Source organism: Camelus bactrianus, chromosome 20 (genome assembly GCF_048773025.1).
Source record: "Camelus bactrianus isolate YW-2024 breed Bactrian camel chromosome 20, ASM4877302v1, whole genome shotgun sequence".
NCBI lineage: Eukaryota > Metazoa > Chordata > Mammalia > Artiodactyla > Camelidae > Camelus > Camelus bactrianus.
In genome coordinates, this window is record NC_133558.1 from 35,503,467 (window position 1) to 35,527,543 (window position 24,077).

At 47.8% G+C, this 24,077-nt stretch overlaps 1 protein-coding gene across 2 annotated transcripts in view; it reads left to right on the forward strand.

The window, feature by feature from the left end:
- LRRC1 (leucine rich repeat containing 1) overlaps window positions 1-24,077 on the forward strand; it is a 93,626-nt gene that overhangs the window by 49,509 nt on the left and 20,040 nt on the right. For both annotated transcript variants that reach the window (XM_074348922.1, XM_074348921.1), the window contains exons 3-9: window positions 13,437-13,515; window positions 14,747-14,836; window positions 17,673-17,729; window positions 18,011-18,074; window positions 18,759-18,833; window positions 20,225-20,369; window positions 22,603-22,721. In XM_074348922.1, the coding sequence (XP_074205023.1) occupies window positions 13,437-13,515; window positions 14,747-14,836; window positions 17,673-17,729; window positions 18,011-18,074; window positions 18,759-18,833; window positions 20,225-20,369; window positions 22,603-22,721 (629 nt within the window). The remainder of the gene's footprint in view (window positions 1-13,436; window positions 13,516-14,746; window positions 14,837-17,672; window positions 17,730-18,010; window positions 18,075-18,758; window positions 18,834-20,224; window positions 20,370-22,602; window positions 22,722-24,077) is intronic.

Consider the following 24,077-nt stretch of genomic DNA (forward strand, 5'->3'; position numbering starts at 1 on the left):
CTCTGACCTTCCTCTAGGATCCAACGGGAAAAAATAAACTCAAAGAAGTGTTCTAAATAAAGGTGGCATGGTTCACGGTGAAATGTACAACCAGGCACTGGTGAAGTCCTGGCTGGAATGTGTGCTTCCCTGAGATAAGGGACAGAGAGCAGGACACTTTTAGACTGAGTTTTATTCATCTCTTGAATATTTAACCGGCACCAGGTGTTCAAGTGCTGTGCTGGGAGCTAGGATGGCAAGTCAGATTAGTGACAGAGATTTAGCGGGCAGGGGTGGAAGGACCAAGTCCATCTGGGGTGACAGGGCGGTGTCAGAGGTGTGACTGAAGGAGCCAGGGAGGGGCCCCATCATTCCCGGGAGGAGAGGGGTATTAAGAAGGCTTACTGGGCAAGATGACATTTACCAAGCTCTGAGGAGCAAGGAGCAGGTGGAGACATTTCCAGGCAGATGATGTAGCACAAGTGTGTGTCTGAAGGTTTGAAATAGTGCAAAGGATTTGGGAAACACAAGATATCCTGTGTGGCAAGAGACGAGGCTGGAGAGAGGCAGATGGCTGGGCCTGTGTGCTCGCCCCAGGAGTGTTTCCTTGAAAGCCTGGTTTGGGGGAGGGGATGGCGCTATGCAAGGGTTTCCAGCAAGGGAGTAACTCAGCTCACTCAGCACCAGCAGGGAGCGCGGGGCTGATCAGGGCAGCCTGGATGCAGAAGGCCTGGCACCCCTGTGGGGGATGGAGGGATGGGAGTGGGAGCAGGGAAAATGATACTGAGGGGCAGGGTGAGGGAGAGGCCTGGGTCTGGGGTGGACAACCACTTCCCTCCATGGGGGAGACGGGAGACCCCAGAGAGGGCCAGATCTGAGGGGAAAATGAGTTTATTTGTGGACACGTGGAGGGAAGGATGCCTTTTTTTTTTTTTAAATGAACACACTGATTTTCATTAATTTATTTTTTTGGGGGGAGGTAATTAGATTTATTTATTTATTTATTATTATGTTTAGTGGAGGTACTGGGGATTGAACCTAGGACCTCGTGTGCGCTAAGCATGCGCTCTGCCAATGAGCTATCCCCGCCCCCCAGCTTTTGGAAGATCTAAATGGGGCTGTAGCTGAATGTACGGGTTCAGGGGAGACATGTTAGCAGGAGAGGAAGGTTTGGGAGTCATCCGTGTGCAGGTGATGGTTGAAGCTGCCGCCGTGAAGGGCACGAGGCGTGCAGAGTATCACTGGGGAAGGGGATGCAGAGGGAGATTCTGAGAAGGCTTAGTGGGAGGGTTTGTCAGTAGCGCTGAATGAACTGCAGAAAAGGCTGAGCGAGAGAGTGGCTGCCGGGTCATCACGGAAGACATCCCGGAGAATTGACCTCATGGGCTAAAGCTTTCAGATTAATGGATGGAGTTGTTGTCTTGGACGGGACTGTCCAGGCAGGACTTTGGGGAGCACCGTCGTGAAGGACTGGAGAAAAGAGACTTGAGAGAGTGACTGAGAAGGAGCAGGGAGAGAAACAGACGCATCGGGAGAGCTCGCCTGGGAACCAGAGTCCGGGAAGCACGTCCAGGAAGGCTGGGCGGAACAGTCAGTAAACGTGGGCTGGGAAGTTTCCGTTGGACTTGGCACCCGGCAGGTCATCTGTAACGGCGGAAGCGATGCCAGAGCGGCTGACAGCACACGGCGCTGCTTGTTCTGTGCTTTTCCCTGGACTCTTTGCAAGGTCAGAGGAACGCTGGAAAAACACCATTTCTGGGAGGAAACAGCAGCGATCAGAGTTTCCTGCCCGACCTGCCAGGTCTAAGGGCTGTGAGCGATCAAGCTGGGATGTATGTCTTGGACAGCTGACTATGATACAACTAATGGGGAATTTCATAGCTCTGGTCATAATGTGTGTGTGTCTGATCAGTGTCTAGCATGGGAACGAGCCGTCCAGGCGGACCCGGAAGACAGAAGGTGGGGGACCAGTCACCAGTATTCTGCGGCTGGGACCAGAGTGCGCTCTGGGCAGTTTACGCCTGGTAATTCCACATTAAGTGTTGAGGACCACAGACGATGCTCCCTCCTTCTAAAACCCTTCAGTAATTGCACTGACCCATTGTGTTTCCAAGTTTATTTCATCTTGGGATTTTTTTTTTTTAATTATAAAAGCAGCGTATGGTTCACTGTAAAAAGTCAATGGAGGCAAATAAAGTTTAGGTCATCAACCTGCCCTTCCCACTTCCAGACTCTCCCCACCCTGGTGAGGTTGCCAGTGTTGGGTGTCACACCACACTGGGCTTCTTCTGAAGGTACCTCCCTTCCCCACTGCTTCCCGAGATCATGGAGGGCACAGACTTGCCTTCCTTACCTTTTTCTCCTCACCTTCTGCCACGTAGCTGGACATAAGCCGCCAGGGTCTGTTAATTATTAGCTACATGAATGATCAGAGAAATGAACGAGTGAATGAATGGGACGATTTCTCAGGCTTTGCCCTTGGGGCCGTTGGCTTCTGTTTAAACTTCAGCGAGAAACCGATACAAGAGGAGAGCCTCCGTTTTGGTCACTGACTCGTACGAGTGCTGTGGATGGCGCTGTGTCATGGGGTGCAAGGTCTGCAGCCCCTTTTTCAAGCCTAGAGGGGCAGACTGAATTACGTGAATTAAAATTAATTCAGAAAGCGGGAGATGACTGGCAGGAGAACCAGTCAGAGATGAGTGGCTCAGCACTGCCGTGGCATTAGGTGTGATCTGATCTTCATAATGCATTTTCAGCTCTTAGAAAGAAGCACACAGGAACTTCTACATTGAGTTCACACAGCCTAGAAGCGTTTACTGTGCTGCTCTGCACGTCAGGCACTGGGGTTAAGTCATCATAGGTAGAGCTGAAGGAAGAATCCTGTCCAAGAGACACAAGCTATAGTCGGTCCCAGAGGCCTTCCAACCACGGGGGCTAAACCGTATTTGTAGGTGTAAAAGGGAGGATGGAGAAAAATGGCCAAGTTCAGCAAATTAGAATGTCCTGCTGATCATCAGACCACAGATAAAGGGGATTTCAGGTACCACAAGAACAGGAATTCTTTCCAGTTGGAGATTGAGACTGGATTCCGGTCTTCCCTCCTTCCCTGGGGGTGGCGCTTCTCCAGGTGGGCTCTGGGACCGCCTGCCTCAGAATCCTTGTTAGAATCGCGTATTTCCCACTTTCCCCAAGGACTCCACAGTTAGGATTCCCAGAGCACGATCCCCGGAGTCTGCATTTTAATCTCCAGGGAAAGCTCACGTAAGTTAAATTGGAGCCGGGAGTCACTCATTTAAGAATCTAACAGAGCCTACACAGTCCCTGAGGGGGCTGAGGTCCTGAACAGTATTTAGGCCAGAAGGGGGTCCTTACAGTCTGAGCTTCAGCCGTGGGCTAAATCCACAGCTTAAGTACAGAAAACGGGTTTTGCCCAGCCTGAAATTCACGTGTCTGTCTTAATAACCCAGATATTACAGGTAGAGGGGTGTAAGAATTGGTTTTATTTTAAAAATGGGAAGGAGGTAGTTAGATTAGATTCAAACGGTCCCCTTTCCATCCTTTTCCTGCCTCTTTCCCCCCATTCCTTTCCCATCTTCTACTCCACAACAAAACAGCTTTATTTGACCTCCCCCTGCTGTCCTGCCTGTCTGCCAGAGTCTGCGGAAGCCCTCAGACTGCTCTGTTTCCACCTCAGGGCAAAAATGGCTTCACCCTGGAGGTGCCCTGCGGGTGGGAGCCGTCGGTGATTGTTGGGTACCACACCAGCCACTCCGGCACGGCCGGGGCCTCGTCAGCGTCAGCGGCCGAGTCTCAGATTCACCTGAGGTCGTGTTTTTCCTTTTTTTAAAGCTGACCTCACCCCAGGCCGCCTTCCTGGAATCTCAGGGGATGATGGCCCCAGCTGATTGTGATACACATTCAGGGCTGAGAACCAATTAGGTTAAATGCCTCAGTGTTTCTCATGGGTCTTAAGACCCTTTGTATCTGCATCTCTGGGGCATCGGATTAAAATGCAGACTGGTCCTCCAGACCCAAGACCCCGTGAATCAGTTGCTGGGAGGGGCCCCAGCCTTTCCATCATGTAAGCACTGCAAGCCTTTCTTCCGTTGGGTGAAACTTGGGAACCCCCCGTCTTTGGGCTACTCGGTGCTTTTCTCCGCCTTGGATTAGGGATGTGCACTGGGAAGAGCTGGCAGGAGCTGTTGAGAATCAGTGCTCTGGCAAGTTTATCCAAGCTGAGAGGCCTCTCCTTGTGCTTGTGCAGATCTGTGTTGTCCCCTCGACCCCAGCCCAGGCCCCTGGCCGCTCCTCTGCTCTGTGTTACCCGCAGTGTGGTTTTAGGAGTCCGAGTGACTCATCCCAGCCCACGGTCGAGCCTGTCAGTTGGAAAACACCGTGCGTGGTGTGGGGGTGAGAGGGTGTCCACCCCAGCAGACGATCAGACCCACAGAATTCACGGAAGGGATGCGCCTGACCCCAGGTGCTAATTTGCACTCCAGGGGAGGGGAAGGGTCCGTGGCCTCAGAAGATGGAGAGGCCTTGAGGGAGAGTGGAAGCCTTCATTTCCAGATTGAAGCATTCAATCCCTGAGAATTCCATTTCCCTAGAGAATTTTGGTGCATAAAGACCAGTAGTGTTTTCGTGTGTATTAAATGGGACACTGAAGTAGCTGGTAAGTACAAAGATTGTATTTTTAGTTTTTGGCATTTAGTTGCTGTCATCTTGAGGTTTAAGTAGCCATTATGCAGAATCATATATATTTTATTTTGGGAGGTGGGCAAGTAAGACGAGTGTCACACTGTCCACGTCCCCCCCACCCCCAGCTTCTCATTCTGTATGAAACCTAACACTTACCCTCCTGTTATTCCTTACTTTTTGGTGAAAAAAAATTTTTTCCCTCCAAAACAGGAGATCTTGTATCTCAAGACACATTTGTGTTTATTTGGTTAGCTCTGCTGGGGAGGAAAAGCTGAGGCGTGGAGGTTATTTCTGTCATTGTGGCTGGAATTAGGTGAAAACCCTCTGGGCCGAGAAGGTTTCTTTCCCGGCACAAGTTACCAAGACTCAAAATACAACTTTGACAAAGGGCCCCTGTCCCACCTCCCTCCCCGCAACACCCAGAGGCCACGCCAACCTTTCCGGCCTCACAGCCTCTCCCTGTCTCCCCTGCAGACACTGGAAAGGCTGCCCGGGCAGGACTCATGGCTTTGTCTACAAGGCTGCTGCCTCCTGGGCACGTCCGTGGGGGTTGGAATAATATAATAAACGGGATGGCGCCTTTGGAAAACAATCTCCCTTTAGCATTATTGTTTTTTTCCTTGCTCACCCAGGGTAACAGCCGAGGCAGCAAATGCAGACACGGATCATGCGTTCAGACTTAGTCTTCTTGGACAATCCTGGGTAGTTTTAAGCAGGCTGGAGTCAGACAGCCAGCCTTCAGCCAGTCCTTTTGGCACTCGAAGCCTTGCTGGGGCCGAGTGGTTGAATGGGTCTGTGAAGCCGGAAGATGCCCCGAGCGGGCCTGCGGTCAGAGCAGTCAGGGCCTCACCGCGGTCTGGGAGCATCTCTCCTGATGCGCTCCTGCAGTTCACGGCTGGTTGTTTAGTCCCCATCGTGTTTGGATCCTGCCTTTGAGTGGGCCTGGATTCGTGGTGTTTGTGCGTGGTGGGAGCCTGCCTTCCCTGCCAGTGCGGCCCTCCCGTCTCATCCTCCCTCCCTCCCGCACGCAGCATCACCTCGGAGATGCCAGGTCTGGTTTTTCACGGAGGATGTTGATGTTGGGGGTTTTGTCCTTTGCCTCTCAGCCTGCCCCTCCCTCATCTGCACCTGCTGCTCCTGCACCCCTCCCGCCCCTCCCCACGGACAGGGCTCTGATGTCCCCACATTTGGCCTCCCTGCGCCCCCTCCCGGCTGCCTTCTGAGCAGACGGGCGTGGGCTTCCCTGCGCCCTTCATTCCCCTCTGTCTGCCCCATGGCCCACTCCGCAGACGTTCCAGACAGAAAGATCAAACCCAAACATGGTAACATGACCTTTCCCCTTGACCTTGGTTTCCTCCTCAAGCCGCAAACTCCTCTTCCCGCCGGGTGGCCAAGCTTTCGGAAGGCACACTCCCCACCCAGGCTCGCCGGCATTCGGAATTACCAGGGCGGTAGGGTTTATTTTGGATGGGATTGTGACACGGGATGGCTCGCTCTTTGTTTTGATGAGACAAACTCACTGTCAGTTAGTAAAAAGCCAGGAGATTTCAGTCCCCAGTCGGGCTGTAATCGATGGACAGAGCACAGCAGCCCTTTTACATAAATACGTTTGACTTCACGATCAGAAAATCGTGTTCTTCCCCTTCCTCTCTTGTCTCCATCTTTGTCTCGGACTAGAATCGGGCAGGTGCTGCCTCCACCCCCCACCCCCCATCCACACGAACCAGTGGGAACGTCGCTTCTCCACCTTTGTGGTTTGATGCTCTGCGAACCACTCTGTTGGCGACCTCTGGACAGCGACAGCAGATTCCTGGGGCCCAGCCTGCATCTCGCTTACCTGTTGGCTGCCACGTCCTCCCACCCTCTTGGTGACCCCTCTGCCCCCTTGACCTCTCAGCTCTGTCCCCAGAGTTCTACCCCGGCCCGCACATCATTAATTCTCTCCTGGGTCCTCCCTCCTCAGATGGCTCACCCACCCCCGTCTCTAGGTGAGATGACTGCCCAGGGTGTCTGGGAACTGCAGGCCTGTGTCTCCCCTCCTCTGTCTCCCCACGTACGTTTCCTCTGGCCTCTCTTTCTCCTGCGTGTTTGGAGCCGATAGAATCTGCCTGTCTTCTCCCTCGGCCGTGAGGCAGACGGACCAGGATTTCAAAGCTCTGCTCTTAAACCTGGCCCTTCCCAGTCTTGAGTCTGTCCCCTGCTCTTCTCCCCACACCTAAGACTTCCCACTGGTGTCTAAGGGAGTGGTGACAGTCCCTGCCAGGTAGCTGATTTCAAAGGGGGCTTATCTGAGCACCAGACAGTTGGGGAGCAATTTCAAATCTCCATCTAAAGTAGAAGGGTTGTGTGAAAAAACATCAAGTGTGTATGTGGCTGAAGGGAGGTGTGTGTGTGTCTGTCTGTCCAGGGTGACCAGCTGGAGCCAGGAGCCAGCGGCCTGGGCAGGTTGGCCCTGTACACATTTACCACCCAGAGGGGCTCCAGCAGGAGGAGAGCTCAGTGTGGAGCAGCACTGTCCACCCGCTAGGCTCCTCCCTCCTCGTCGGAGGGCACCGTGTGGGATGGGAAGAGGACCAGGTTCTCTGTACTCGTGTCTCGCGCCTGCACCACCCTCAGTGTATTGATGTTAAACATGAAACGTGCTTGATGTGGACGTGGTTAGTTTCCGTGAGAAAGGAAACCCAGGCGGGCTTACCCGCAGGCCAACGTCTGCTACGTCTTCTCTTTGTAGAACAGAAATAGATGTTTGATGAACCAAGAATGGGGAGGTTGTTCACCTTGCACGAGTCTCGAGCTGGCTTACTGACTGTGGCTGCAGAGGTCGGGGAGGTTAGAGCCTGGTGCCCGTGTGCCCCTAGGGTGGCCGGGGGCCCCGGCCCTGGGTCTCCTTGAGGCCAGTTCCAGTCCCCGTGGGGCTGTTGTTGCCACGGCCCCATTGGCGGGTGCCATCTTACTTTTTGTTTGTCTCTGATCTGGTTTAACATCAGCCATGTGGTGATGAGGCTCTGCCCTCGGATTCTTGACTGTTCATGCAGCTACACGTATCTCTGCCTAAGATGGGATGCTGATAACAAGACACATCGAGAAGGAAAAATACCACATGATGTCACTTATATGTAGAATCTAAAAAAAAAAAAAAAAAAAAAAAAAAAAAAGACAAATGAACTTATTTACAAAACAGAAACAGACTCACAGACAGAAAACAAACTTACGGTTACCCGGGGTGGGGGTAGGGGGTGGGAAGGGATAAAGTGAGACTTTTGAGATTTGCAGATACTAACTAATAAATATAAAATAGATAAATAAGTTTATACTGTATAGCAAAGGGAACTATATTCAATAGCTTGTAGTAACTTACGGTCATAAAGAATATGAAAATGAATATATGTATGCTCATGTATGACTGAAGCATTGTGCTTTGCACCAGGAATTGACACAACATTGTAAACTGACTATACGTCAATAGGAGAAAGAAAGAAAGAAAAAAACACCCAGTTCTTTCTGTGCTGACAGAGGCCTTGATGATAGCTGCCCCTCCTGTCTGAGCGTGTGTCAGGGTGAGAGGGGAGGTGGCCGTGTGCCGCAGACCCCACAAGCTGCTATGACAAGTGACCCGCACTCGGTGAAACCAATCTGGGGGGAGCCCTCTCGGCCTTTACATTTGTGTCCTTTGCCACGTTACCCTGTACGTTACCTCGTCTTACCTCTCAGTAGCCCGGGTTGGGGGATGAAGCCAAGAATCGCCAAGCCAAGCCCCTTTTGTGAGTGACGGAGGTATAGAACAGGCTGAGTTTTCCCATGCTGGGGCCGGAGGGGTGGGGTTGAGGAAGGTGGAATCCCAGCCTGATGTGTTAAAAACAGATGCTGAGAAAAGAAGGAAACAGCAAGGACCTACTGTACAGCGCAGGGAGCTATATTCAGACCCTTGTAACAGCCTATGACGGAAAAGAATCTGAAAAAGAATGTTATGTGTATAACTGAATCACTTCGCTGTACACCAGAAACTGACACAACATTGTAAATCAACTAGACTTCAATTGAAAAAAAAAGAAAAGACTAGGAGTGCCAGGAAGGGCAGGGACTGTCCTCTTAAATCACTTTCTAAATGACAGTGGCTGCGGCGAAAGCTGTTTTCTTCTCAGAAGCCCTTGGGCTGACGGTGCCAGCGTGGTGTCTACGGGGCGGTGCTGGAGACTCTCTGCGCTGCAGGGTTCAGGGCTGACTGTCAGTCCTCTGTTACAGGCTGTGCTCGTGGTTATACTGATAATTTATACACTTTTTATTTTTTGGTAAACTAAAAACATTTTTACTTTTTGGTTTATTGGTAAACTACAGGCATTCTTATGTTTTAATTGTGTCTCACTAACTCAGAGCAATTCTGACTCAGAAATAATGAGAGCCTAAAGTGGGCCTGAAATAAAACGTTATCTTAAGAAAGTTGTAGGGAAAGATTACTTAATTTTATAATCATTCTCAGACATTTTGTCATTATCGAATTTTAGGCTTTTATTCTTGGACATACAGGAGACAAAGCCAGTTTGGATAAATGAAGAGTGATTAAAATTTTTTGCTGTTTGACCTTCTCTAGAAGCTTGAACTAAGCTGAACGGTGGCAATTAGAAGTTTGGGGGACATTCTTTGACGAGATGAAGAACCTCATTAGTTATTTCTCGTATTTGTTTGTAAATAGATGTTTATTCAGGGTTTAATCATATGGCTTGTCAGACGGTTAAAACAGTAGCAAAAGCGCTCTCAGTCCTTCTCATCTCTGTTAATAACACTAGTACTTACGCTGCTGTTTATAATCACACTGCTCTTCTTCAGATTATTTGGCCTTGAATGGGAAGTAGTGATCCTCTCTACTGACCCCCCACCCAGTATAAAAAAAGTGGTCCAGCAGCGTGTCCTGTGCTGTTATGTTACTCTCAGAAGCTGGAGGTCTGATTACCCCTTGTTTATAGGAGAGGAAACGCCTTGTCTAGCAAATTAATGGTAAACAGCTGAGCCTGGAGCTGGTCGTCTGCTATCAAGAGATCTTTCCAGCCTTCTCTCCAGATGCTCCCGTGCTGATGTTCTGAAATTCTGGCACTCCCTGCCCAGGGCCTCCCCTCTCCCTCTCTGGCCCATGCTTCTTCTCAGCTCTTCCTTATTTAGTTCAAAGCAGAAGTGTCCCCCTTGGTCTGATTTTTTCCCCCTTCTCTGAACTTCTGCAGCACTCACGGTGTGCTGTGCTGGCAATATTTGAAAAATACCTGTTGACGACCCATTTTACAGATAAGGATATGAAGGCACGGGGGTGTGCTAAGTAGTTTGCCCGAGGGCCCCAGGAAATGCAGAAGACTGTCACAGATTGCTTTCCTGGCTGTTTGGGGAGTTGATGGAGGACCCGTGGGATACAGAGAGAGACAGATAAAGAGGACAGTGTCATCCTCTAGGTGGTCGGGGCCTGAACTAGGTTGATACTAATGAGAGTGGACAGAACGAGATGGGGAGGGAAAATAATTAGTGACTAATCAGAAGGACTTGGACATTGGATGTGAGTGGGAAGAGAGGGGGGTGCAGGGGAAAGGATTCTAATTACAGGTTTTTAATGAGGTTGGTGGTCAGCCTTGGCTTCATTGAGAAGTGGTTTTTATATGTATTTTTTCACATGTTGATTCTTAAATCTCACATTTGTCCAGAGCAAAACCCTTGGAAGGCAGTTAAAGGGGGATTTCAGCTGGGAATAACCTGCAGGCTTTATACTAGCTCTTGTGAGCTGGGACCGAGCAGTTTCCGCACTGGTAAAATAGAGATAATTTCCACCCTTTGGAGGGTATTTCGTGGCTCAGATGAAGAGAGCAGCCGTCCTTGCAGAGGCTCAGTAATGTGAGTTTCTCGCTCATTCATTCGGTGCCTGTGGGCTGCTTAAGCTTAATACGGCGGTCCCTTGGAGAAAAGGGAAGGAGAAAAACACCAAAAATTCTAGGATGCTCAGATCTCTCATGTAAATGGCATCATCTTTTCATTATCCTCCCATCTGCAGTAAAACCATCTCCAGATCACTCACAATACCTAGCACAATGGAAATAGTTGTAAGTACGATGGAAATACTATGTAAATAGTTGCCACGTGAGGCCAATTCAAGTTTTGCTTTTTGGAACTTTCTGGAAATTTTTTAAAAACTGTTTTTGATCCACAGTTGGTTGCGTCCCCAAACGTGGAACCTGTGTATGTGTGGGGCCAACTGAGCTATCTCAGCTTCGGGGAAATGGTAGCAGACAAGGCCAGGTGTGGTCCTTCTCCCCAGTGAGCTTTGAGTTCAGTAAGGGAGACTGACCATCGCCAGGCACTTATCTAATCAGAACCGTGACAGATTTCACAAACGTGAAGCCCACGGAACCTGAGAGCAGGGGAGTCCAGCCCCACCTTGGGGCCCAGAGGTGTTCCCGAGGGTGTGACATTTTAGCTGGGTACTTAAGGATGCGTAAATGTTCCGCTTGCTTAGTTTTCTGTTCTGCTATTTTTAGTGACCTAAAGCAAACCAGTAATCAGGACCCTATTGCCTTTCTCGTCCAAAGCTCTTATTTTTGCAGGCAAATACCTTCTTTTCAGGCAAGTTAGGAACAGGCATATGGTAGAAAGCAATGGTCTTTGGAGCAAGAGACCTGTGTTCTGTTTGCTGAGCTTGTATACAAGCAGGTTAGCTTGAGGAGGGGACACCTTCCTATGGAGCAAGCCTCTCGGCCAGCTCTGTCTGAACTCAGTCCAGCGCTGTTCTCGGGCAGTTGCTTTTGGTGTCCTCAGATGCCCTAACTCCAGACCAGTCCTGACCAGTTTCTTACAGCCGCTATTCATGTGTTCCCATGGAGGGCCCGTCTTCCCAGGCTTCAGTGATGTTTCTGATGCCCTGAGAAATAAAGACCTTTACCTAATTGACACATCTTTCCTCTTTCTCTGTTTTCTGGATCTTTTTCTCAGATGGAGCAGAAAGCTGCTGTACTCTGTGCGTGTGAGTGTCAGCTTGACCTTCTTCCTTGGCTTGTGAGGCCATGGCTGCAGCCCCAGCCTCTCTTTTCTCAGTCTTATAAATACCTCCCCCCCCCGGGACCTTAGTGGTGGCAGAGGAGGGACTGTTGGGGGGTCCAGGGCCGACAGCACCATTCCCTGGGCAAACCTCACCTACCTGGACAGCTGTGCATTCCTGTAATGGATGGATGTACCTTCATTCGTTCCTCCCTTTTTTTTTTTTTTTTTTTGCCTTTTCCTTTTTTAAAAAGTTGAAGTTTGTGTGTCTGTGTGTGTATATATTGCCATCATATTTATGAAACTAGGATCATTGGTAGTGTGTGTCCTTCACGACCTTGTGTGACCCTGCATAGGCAGAAAACAGTGTGAAGCAAATGTGACCACAAATTTAAATACTTTCAGCTTTTAAATTTGTACTGAGAGCTTTTCTGTAGCTTCTGGTTACTCTGTGGTGTTGGAGCAGGGCGTGCATTTCCCCCTTTATTTCTCCCATCTCCTCTCCACCCCCGATTTAGAAATATTAGGTATGTTTTGGCTCAACTTGCATTTGTCAAGCTGGTGGAAGAAATGGCCCAGGATCAGGAGAACCTTTCCTATTTTAGCCCTTCTTAATGTTAGTGGGTCCAAAGTAAACAGATTCTCGAAATTAAATGCCATGAGCTGAACTTTTCAAGCCCCCAAAAAAGCTGTAACCTCAGGTTTTAAACCAAGAGAAAGAGGAATTTAAAATAACAATTTCGGTCATTTCAAAAATCACAGTGTTTAGTGGCAGGCAAACATGGGGGAAAATATTCAGCCTCCTTACTAATAAAAGGAATGTAAAACAGAATGTTGCCAGACTACTTCACCAGTAACTTGGGCAGTTTCTAAAATGTAAGGGAAAAAAGGAAGGGGAAGGATGTTGAACTGGGCACCTTGTACTGGCTGGTCGAAGTGTAAATGGATGTAACTCGCCCCTCTAAAGCAATTTAACAGTATTTATCAAATGCTCTAGAGATGTGAGTGCCTTTGACACAGTAATGACAGTCTGGGCGCTCAGCCTAAGGAAATAACCAGCAATGGACATGAATATAATTATAACGTTAGGAGCTTGGAGCAACCTGAATGTCCAACAACAGGGGATTGGCTAAATGAAGTATGAAAGTATAAAAGTGGGCTTTTTGTGCCACTGAGAACAGCCAACTATTTGGAAGAATAATGACAGGGGAAAAGGTTTATAAAATAACATAAAGGGATGCACAAACCTAGTGTTTTGCAATATAATCTATTTATATACACACTCTGTGTGTGTGCGCGTGACAACGTGACAATGAACAAATACTTCAGAGTGAAACGTTTTCTCTGGGTGTTGGGGATGTTGGTGGATTTTTTTTCTTCTTCTTAGGACTTTTCTGGGTTTTCCAAATTATGTTTGTAATCAGAAGAAAATTCATGATTTAAAAATGCATCCTTTAGAATGCTTTGTACTGATACAACCATGTGAAAATGGGGGAATGGGAATGCTGTCAGTGACTTCCGGTAAGGTGACAGAACTTGGTGGCGGTGGTGGTTTTTAATCTTTTTCTTTAACGTGCTTCTGTTTAGAATTCATCTTCTTCTAGGAAGGCAAATATAAAATACACGTGGGAAAGTACTTTAGAAGTGCATGCCATGCTTCAGCAGGTAGTCCCTTGTGACTGTGGTCCAGCGTGAGGACGATGAAAACTCTCCACCGTGGAAGTAAATGACAGATACTTTCTTTCCCTCTACAGATATTCCTGAAATTCCAGAGAGCATCTCATTCTGTAAAGCACTGCAGATCGCTGACTTCAGTGGAAACCCACTGACTAGGTAACCTTTCTGCTTGCTTTTCTGTGGGTAGTACTAAGGGTACCTTTTTTGAGAACCGGGCTGTCCTGAGCCCCTCCTTGGGGCTTTTGGCTCAGCTGTGAGCCCCCTGACCGGTGGATTCCAGGCACTTGTGTGGTCCGGAGAACCATGCAGGGATGGCCCTCCAGAGTCTGGTCCCGCGGTCTCTCTGGGCCAGGTGGGTCCATTACTAATCGTGGGGACCAGATTTGGCTTTGAAGTTTGGAATTACCTAGATTAAATATCAAATGGTAATGGAGGATTTGTTTGTTTATTTGTTTTTAAAGGAACCTAGAAAGAGGAAAGAGATTCTAATCTAGAGACTATCACTCAGGCAGGAGTCCTCAACCATCCCCTGCAAAAAAAAAAAAAAAAAAGAGTTATGCAAAACAAAAGTTATATGATCTTTTCTCTGTATTAGTGGATTTATGTATAACGACTTTCAGCATTTTAGATGCAATGAGATCTTTTTGCCTTCAGTTAATGTTTTTTTTTTTCCTCCCTAAATACTGGCGACCATAGATATATTGAAAGTAAAGTTCCTTTGTAAGTATTTAAATAATAGTTTTATTTTGAAACCTCACCATTCAGTAGAGTCTAAGAGAAGTATACAAAATTTCTTTGTGTAGACCCTTGTGAAACGTGTAATCTGCTCAAGTGATTGGCATCTTAAATCAAATTAAAAGGAAAACATTAAGAAAGTAGCAATTGCCTGTCAGCTGCTCAATTGTAAGTGATTCATAGCGCTGCTCTGGGTATAAGCTACAGGAAAAAAAAGTTACTAAGCAGCTGTCTCGTGTTTTATTATAATCTTGTGGGCTAAAATTTCTGCCTATTTTCTCCTCATCAATGAAGCATTTCCACTCTCAGGCATTTTCAGTTACAGAAGCTATTTTCTTTCATAGAGCACTCAGTAGGCTCACAGCGTCTTTTTCTCTTTTATTCTTACAGCTTGTATATCTTTCCTCTTTAATTATTTCTGGGTCACCTTCTCAGCAAGTATTTATCATGCCCCTGCACTGCGAGGCAGACCAAGTCGTTATTTTTTGCCTTATAAATAGGAAAACAAGACAAAAGTGCCATATGTAGTGTAACTTTAGAAGGTTATTTCAATTAGCATATAGAAGAAATCATTATATTTATGTTTAATATACCTCTAGTATATATGCACTTCTCTTTTTCAATTATATCGACATTTTTTTTGTTCTTTTAGATTACCAGAAAGCTTTCCCGAATTACAGAATTTGACATGTCTTTCTGTAAATGACATCTCATTGCAGTCTCTGCCTGAAAATATTGGCAAGTAAGTTTTTTTTAAATTGAAGTATTGTTGATTTACAATGTTGTGTTAGTTTCTGGTGTACAGCATAGTGATTCAGTTATATATATGTATATGATAAATAATATATATATAAGTACTTTTTTATTATAGGTTATTACAAGATATCAAATGTAGTTCCCTGTGCTGTACAGTAGGACCTTGTTGTTTATCTGTTTTATACATAGTAATTAGTATCTGCAAATTCCAAACTCCTGATTCATCCCCCCCACCCCAGCCCTTTTCCCCTTTGGTAACCATTAATTTGTTTTTTATGTCTGTGTGTCTGTTTCTGTTCTGTAAATAAGTTCATTTGTGTCTCTTTTTTTTTTTTTTTGTACATTCCATATATAAGTGATATCATATGGTATTTTTTTCTTTCTCTTTCTGGCTGACTTCACTTAAAATGATGATCTCCAGGTCCATTCATGTTGCTGCAAATGGCATTATTTTTTTCTTTTTTTATGGCTGAGATAGAGATAGATAGATAGACAGACAGATAGATAGATAGATAGATAGATAGATAGATAGATAGATAGGCAGGCCACATCTTCTTTATCCAGTCATCTGTTGATGGACACTAGGTTGCTTCCATGGCTTGGCTGTTTTAAATACTGCTGCTATGAACATTGGGGTGCATGTATCTTTTTGAATTAGAGTTTTCTCTGGATGTTTGCTCAGGAGTGGGATTGCTGGGTCATTTGATAACTCTAGTTCTAAGTTTTTTTTAAGGCATCTTTTTGAAAACCATTACCATGTGTAATACTCTTTTTTTTTGAGGCCTGGGAATTTCTATAAGATATTTATTGTTTCAAAAACAAAAATGAAAGGGTTTTAGAACAATTTCTGGAGCACAGCCACCATAAGGAAATTTGTAACCAGAGATTGCTTCAGGACGAATCCGGTGTGAAAATAGCAGAACTGCTACGACTGTGTAATTCCACACCCCCCCCCCCCCCCCGCCTTCAGTACCGCTTTCCCCAGTCAAGTACTATTGCTGTAAATGTTTATAGGTTTATACATGTTAATGGTTTAATAATGTACTGTCTTTTGTTTGCTTGGGGCACTTCAATTTATTTGATTCTTTACTTTCTTAATGATTTTGTCCCCCAAAATGGAAAAAAAAAATCCAAGTGGTTTAGGGCAGGAATTTTTAAAATATAGTGGAGAACAGATGTAATTTTTTTTTTTTTAAAGTAACCCCTCATCCAGTCCCTGAAATAGAATCCTAAAAATACAGTTGACCTACGTTCTGGCTTCTAGAAGAATGTCCCTCGTGTGCCTGCTCTCGGGGACTCTGTGAGACGTTAAGGTCAGTGTGCTGAGAGGAAAAACTTTTGTGGTATCTTTCTGCAGGAGTTTGTGAGGTTTTTTTTTTTTTTTTTTAAACCTCATTTGGTGGTGGGAGGGGCAGGAAGGATAGAAAATAGTATTTTTTGGAGGAGAAGGAGGTTATTCTGATGGTATTCCATAGAAATTTAATGTGCCAGGAATTAAAATTGAAGGATAAAATATCTGTTACAGGGGAGTGGTTAAAAAAATTAAGGTCTGTGTAGATAGCAAGATACTATGCAATTAAAAAATATTTGTTTGCTCTCGCTTTGATTATGAGAACTGTTACTCGGTTTCTAAATTTCTAAAATCATTTTTCGTTTCCTAAAACTGGAGGAGGATACACTGAACTTGTGTGTTTCATCGTATAGTTCAAGTGCATTTCCAAGCAGATGGGGTTTATGTGTGTATGTGTGCTGATCATGCAAATCACATGTGCATTTGCTGATGTTACGAAACCAGCTCTGTTAGCGCCTGTGATTCTGGCTCTTACGCTGGAGGAGAACAGAGGATTAGGGCGGATTAGAGGGTTGGGGTGAGGTTTGACTCCTTGTGTTCTGTGCGTGCACATGTGAAAGTCCTCCGCGTGGGGGCGTCACTCTGGTGATACCAGCGGAAGCTCACGTCTTCGGTTGGCTGGAGCTTAGTGCGGTGCCTGCTGGAGTCGCAGCGACTCAGGTTTCTTCTGAACCAGTACGTTTTGCCAGCGCCGACATCACTGGGACGTGTGCGGTTTCTGCGGGTGCAGGGTTGCCACTGCCTGTGCAGACGCGACCCAGAGCATCAGCTTCTGAGGGGGAGCCCATCTGTCTCCTTTAACCGTGCTCCTCACGGACATGGATTGCACCCGGAGCGCAGGAGAATCCGCTGCAAAGAGTGCCACCCTGGGGTTTAGTAAGAATAAAAGCAACATTATTACAGCCGCCGTTTACCGAAGCAGCCCTGCGCCCCAGGCACCACGTGGCGCGCGATAGTACGTTACCCCTCCTGCGTTTCAGTGGCCCCTTGCTCTGTGAGCGCAGCGTCTGGTGAGAGCACATGGGTGCCCCGGACCCAGGGCCCACTGCTTCCAAACAGGCACCGCTCCTCACTAACGTTGGGAAGAAGGGCTTCGTGAGATTAAAGGCGTTCCTGCACATTTTTGACATTCTCAAGTCCAGAAGCGCCTCTATGACTGCTATCTTGGTCCTGGGAGTGGTTCCCTTTCAAGGCCTGGTGACTTAACGTTCACGTGTCAACTGCACAGAGTATCCAAGCGAGGGAGCCTTAGAGTAATGACGCTACTCTTTTGAACTTTTAATATTAAAATTTGGGAAGTAGTGGTTATGTTGTTAGTGGGCGTTCAGGCGGTGGTGGTCTTGGATACTTCTGCCCCGGGAAGCGACGTGCGAGGTGTTATTAGGGCTTGTTCCTTGCGCAGTGTGCATATTGTGAAGTAAGCAGAATGTTAGAAACTTTCCTGATACTTTCCCCTTCTGTTCATTTCTAGTCTGTATAACCTGGCTTCACTGGAACTGAGAGAGAACCTTCTCACATATCTTCCCGAGTGAGTCTCTGCGGAAAATAATACACTGACTAAATTTCTTTAAGCGTTGGGGTGGGGGGGGGGGCACAGCAGTATCTTGTCAAAAAGAAGTTCTGTGTCTTTTGGAAAGTTTCAAAGATGCCAGCCTTCCCTTAATAGTCCTTCCCTTAATATTTATGGCCAGAAAGTCCAGATGAATCTTATTTTTGGAAACCGGTCCAAGCAGGGGATACCATCTTGCTCAGCATTTCTGCATCCTCTCTAAGAGCTCCCTCCCTTTGTTTGTTTGTTTTTACTAATAGCTCTCTTACCCAGCTACGGAGACTTGAAGAACTTGACTTAGGAAACAATGAAATCTATAATTTGGTAAGTCAGTACTGAAGAGAGATTTGAACTGCACCTCATCCTTAGTTATGGTCACAGCAGATTTGGGGGGAGACATAGAGGGGTGCTTGTAGACCAGGGTTTCCACGGATACAGCTCAGCAGCATGAGAGGATGCGCTTCAGTTCACACAGGTTAAGAAAGATGATTTGGGGGTGGAGAGTCAGGAGACAGTGGGTACTAGCGGAAACAGCTGGCCTCCTTGGGGAGCAGTGGGGTTGCTTTTAGGAAGGGAGGCCTGATGTTGGACAGGTACCAGCCAGCATCCTCCCTGGCACCCAGCTGTCAACTGTTGAATCCGGGTTTTTTTTTGGTATATATATTTTTATTGAAATGTAGTCAGTTTACATTGTGTCAATTTCTGCTGTACAGCATGCTGATCCAGTCATACATGAACACACATATATTCGTTTTCATATTCTTTTTCACCATAAGTCACTACAAGATATTGAATATGATTCCCTGAGCTACACAGTATGAACTTGTTGTTTATTCTATATACCTCAGTGAATATCTGCAAATCTCTAACTCCCAATTTATCCCCTCCCACCCCTGTATTCCCTCGGGAGCAGTTTGTTCTCTGTGTCTGAGTCCAGGATTCTTTCTTTCTTAGTGGAAGGCTGAAAGTTGAAGCTTTGTTACCATAACATTATCTTTTTTGTTTTAGCCAGAATCAATCGGAGCTCTCTTTCATCTAAAGGAACTCTGGTTGGACGGAAATCAGCTGTCCGAATTACCTCAGGTGAGTGGTAATTTCACGTTGTCGCCCCTAAAACGTAAAACACCCCCCACCCGCATGTAGTCTCTGCTTCTACATGAACTTTTCTATCAAAGGGATCTTGAAAGCCGAAACATCGGTAGCAAAAGCAGATTTGGAAAAATATATCAAGCATTCACCCATGCCACATTACCATAGTAAAATCGAAAGCCTCAACCCACCGTTTCTAAAGATAGTGATAATGTCCCGAATCTGTAAAGTCTGCATTTTATTTCGTCCTTGCTTTACGCTTGGGTTGCTTGCTGTCGGCCCAGAAAATTTGGAAATTACCGGGACGCCCGATTCAGATGGTATCAGTTTCTGCCGCTGTTGGTGACGTGCCCAAATGCTCTGGGATAATCTGACCACGTCTTGCCCTGTAAGAGTTGACATGAAAACCGTGTCCAAAGCTCTTGTTTCATATTTTCTCTAAATGTTGCTCACGGTTACGCTGGAAGGTCACAGTGTTCACATTTTTCCTACTGGTACCAAGCATGAGAACCAGGTTCCAAATGAAATGCGGTCTCGTGTGGACTTCTGAGTCCCTGGTCACCTTTGGGGTCCCAGCCAACAGGCCCACCTTCTGGTCAGTTGAGAGAGAAACTTGAACAAACAAACAATGACAACCACAAAGGGGCGTTTTCCCCTTATTTTATCTTTCTCCAGGTGGGACTGAATTTTGCTTTTTGGTGTCTCTTAGAGCCAGTGTTTGAAGTTGGAGTATATTTCACTATGGCTCCGGGGCTCATGTGTTGCAGGCTTTCAGAGGCTGTCTCTGCTCTGCTGTGCACCTCGGAGGGGAGTGCATATCGGTGCAGGGAAGCCTAATGGCAGAAAAAAATCCTTCAGTAAAATTCTAATTGTTGCAGTTGTGGCGCTGGAATGACTGTGACGTCCCCTGTGACTAATGCGGCTAGGGAGCTAATCTGAGTCTGTTTCTGAGGTCTTGGCTGCATTTGGGAAAAGGGAAGGACAGATCAGCAACTGATGTGGGCAAGGATTCGATGAGCACTGAGATTTCCCTAGGAAACTATGAGAAATCCTGAGCGAGAGATTTTTAGTTACTTAAGAGTCAAAGGGTGGGGGGGAGGGGTGTGCCAGGCAGTTACTGAGAACGTAATAAACTGTCAGCTGTTAGACATGCAGGGGGAAGAGTGTATGTGTGGACAGACGTCCGTAAATGACTATGTGCAAAATGCCACGTCGTGGACACAGAGAAATGCACACGCCAGGGGTCACGTTGTTCATGTGACACCGAGGAAACATCCATAGAACCGCTTTGGGATTCAATGGCGAAAAAGCCCTGTGAACACATCCCTCTGTGCTGTGGCGGGTTTAGATGCCCTTAGGTCTCCTTTTCTGTGTCGTTGATGTAGGAAATAGGAAATCTGAAGAACCTGCTGTGCTTAGATGTCTCTGAAAACAGGTTGGAGAGACTCCCTGAAGAGATCAGTGGCCTGACTTCACTGACAGATTTTGTCATTTCCCAGAACTTGCTAGAAGTGCTCCCGGACGGCATTGGTGAGTATCGCTCTGTGCTGGCTGTCGTCTGGCGTGCTGCGAACCCATGCTGGCCCTCACGGGAGCTGGGCTCGCAGCCCCTTTCGTCTCCTGGTCGTGTGTTCTTAAAGGAGTGCCAGGAGCGTGTGACACAGGGTCGGTGTCTCTGCACGCAGGTGCTTCTGCCGTGCTGGTCTGGCAGCAGTTATGAGTGTTATTCTGCTCAGGTGCTGCCCCTCTTCCGCCGCCCCGTCTCCTCTGTCCGCATTCTGTCTCCCTGATCTCGGGAGGAATTAGCCCAAATCAGAGAATGTGTTTCAGGCATGTGAACAGCCACTAAGACATCTCCAACTGAGCATCGTAAACGGCTTATGAGAAACTAGCTTTGATCTTATCGTGCGACCAGGGAAGGGCTGTGAAAGGGAGTCGGGGTGTTGACTTGAGCCTTCCCTGGTACATTGAGAATCATCTTTTCCTGGAAGCATCCGATGCTGTTTCCTTTACAAAGCAGTCCGGACATTTCCTTTACCATCAAGGAACTCAGTCCGGGGTGAGAAAATAAACACAGAGAAGATACAGACATGGACTGTCAGCTCCACTGTCACAGAGCTGCCGGAAAATTGTCAGAAACTGTGCTGAACCCTGTAAGTTGTCACAGGATTGCAGACTCTGGCCTTCATTTAACCTTTATTCACGACATCAAAGGGAGCGTCTGAAAGATGCTCAGGGCTTGGAGCAGCCGTGTGACAAAGCACCACTCCCGTTCCGGTGTGTTTGGCCCAGATGAATGTGGTCGCTGATCACAGCGCCTCGGCAGGGACGCAGACACTGCCTTTGGGTCCAGGCTGGGTGGAAGTGGATGAGGATTTTGACTCTCGGTAGAAATGTTCACTGTGAATCGTCCACGGCATCTGAAAGCAGTGGTGGGAACTGGGGGTGTCCCGTTGTTGGGACTGGGGGAGGAGTAGGAGGCGTGGGCTGGCCGGCTGCAAGCGTTTGACAGGCCGTCAGGTAGGAGGAGGAGCAGACTGATCACCTCAGGCAAGTGCAAGGAAATGGTCATGACTCCTGATTTAAGAAAGCACTTAGGGGGCGGAGGGTATAGCTCAAGAGGTGGAGCACATGCTTGACATGCATGAGGTCCCAGGTTCAATCCCCAGCACCTCCTCCAAGTAGAAATAAATGAATAAACCCAATTACCACCGCCTCATTTGAAAAAAAAAAAAAGGAAGAAAGAGCTTAAAAGAGACTTGTTCTAAATCAGTTTGGGCTGCCTAGGGAAGGGGTGAGTCTCCCGTCACTAGACGTATTCAAGGAGAGGCTGCAAGGCCACGTGATATCATTGAAAAGCTCAGTCGGGACGAGCTCTGTCAGCCGTCGGGCTCCCGGCCCCCCTCGCTGGTGGCCCCCTCCCGGGGCAGTGTTAGTAGGTGCCGATTCTGCCAAGTAAGGAGCCTGGGAACGGGTTAGTTCTCCTGCAATGCCCCGCGACTGCACACAAAGCCGGTTAATCTTTCTCTAGCTTTCTGTTGTCTTGTATGATCGAGACTGTTTCCTGATTTTGCTGGGAAAGCCACGCGCAGTGGATAGGAGGGCGGCTGCCCATTTGGCTCAGCCTCCTGAGGAGCGGAGCTGAAAATGAGAATCTGAGGGTGCAGGTTCTCCTCTGCCCCCTCAGCGGGGGCCCTGGGGAGGCCCAGGCTCCTTCTCCACAGCCCGAGGGCATCTCCAGTGAGTCCATTCTTCCTGCTTTGAGGGAAATAGATCAGTTTCAATAGGACTTTGTAAGATCTTACTGCGCACAGAAGGAACGACCTCATCTCAGGGGTCCTCACTGAGTCATTGTCACTCGTAGGTGACATGATACAGTAAACTGCACTGCACTGTCTTTTGTTTTGAGCCAGGGTGATTCCTAGAGTAAGATGAGCTGTCTCTTCTCGGTGCAGGAATCATCCCCTGTTCTTAAAGCCCCACCAAGAGCCAGCTGTTGGTTTTTCTTTAATTTTTTTGGCTCTGCGATGATATTTTTAGGTAGTGACATTTTAGAGGACTTGCTACTAATTGCCAACTGTTTCTGATGTTCCTGGCCAATTATTTGAGCTCTCAAACCTTTCGTGATCTCAGTGAGAATGGAGGAGTTTCGTCATGTGAAGAGCTGGGTGAGGAAATCAAATGAGTCAGAATGCGGAGAGGAAACACCGAGCGGTGATCGGAAAACAGTGACAACTAATGAGTTTAACTGACGCTTTTACAGGAAAGCTGAAGAAACTGTCCATCTTGAAGGTGGATCAGAACAGACTCACCCAGTTGCCTGAGGCGGTCGGGGACTGTGAAAGCCTCACCGAATTGGTTCTGACGGAAAACCGGCTCCTGGTGAGTGTGGTGTCAGACGTGCGGGCTGGTTTCTGCATCAGAAGGGCCGGTTGGGGTCGGTGCGACTTATTTGTAATTTGTGAAGGCTGGATGGGCATTGGCTTATGTTATAAGTGAAAAAGGGACTTGAGGAGCAAACACGGGAACATAAAGATGACCCCTTTTTACGAGTGCAGGCTCCCCTGTCGGCGTGTGTGTCCCAGCGGTGCTCACTGTACCGGGACGGAACTGGCAGGCAGTGCGTGTCCAGGGAGGCGCGGGGACAGCTGGCCCTGTCGGGGGAGGTGCTGACGTCTCTGCCAGGCATGCGAGGAGGACGGCCAGAGGGAACGTCATTCTGTCTGGGTTCCTGGAGCAAATGAGAGAGCAGAGCAGGGAAGGAAATAGAATTGGGCAGGTGGGAACACTGAGGGGAGGACTGCTCTTTGAGGGGCAGCCAGACCATGGCTTCGACCTTGACCTCACCCCGTCTCAGAAGTTGGGTGAGGCAGCTGCAGGTGCCCCACCCTTGGACCAGCCTCCCCGTTCTCTGGGAGGACCTCGTGGGTACCACCTGCTGATGGGGTGGCGCAGGTGGGGTTTCCGGGGTGACAGGTCTGAGTTGCCCCCCACTCCCTGCTGCTCCTCTGCATCCAGTCCTTCATCCTCCATCTGCACTTCCTCTGCTGCTTCTCCTTTTTAAACTGTCCCGTAGCCGAGTTTTTGCTCCAGTCTACTCTCCTGCCTTTCCATCCTCTCGTCTCCATCTTCATTTGTCATGTTAGTGTTTTTTTTTTTCTAAAGTACAGTCAGTTACAATGTGTCCATTTCTTGTGCACAGCACAGTGTCCCAGTCATGCACGTACATACATACATTCCTTTCCATGTCTTTTTCACCAAAGTTTATTACAAGATATTGTATATAGTTCCTGTGCTGTACAGAAGATTTTTTTAAAACCTTTTTTTTAATATATAGTGTCACATTAGTTCTTACCCTACTTTTCCTTTTTCCTTTTTCTTCTGTTTTCTCCTTTCTTTATAAAGGAACGAGCAATGCTCTTTAGGTGAAAAGAGCAGAAAAAGACAGCAGGAGTCGATCAAGGGCACAGGGGGTGGTGGAGGGGCGTGGAGGGGGGCCCCCCCAGCAGCATCTCCCCTCGGGTGGCACAGCGGCCCCCGGGCAGGTGGGGTGGGAGTGCCCAAGCCCTCCTTCCTCATTGCTGGTTGTAGAATTACAGGCAGTCGTCACAACGGTTGGAAAAATAACCTTCACCCCTGGGTTCCATCTGGATTGAAGAGCCCCCGTCCGTGTCGGGCCTAGCCTGGTTCCTGCAGGGACCGGGTTCCCGCACCAGCCCTGGCGCCCTCCCTCTCTCC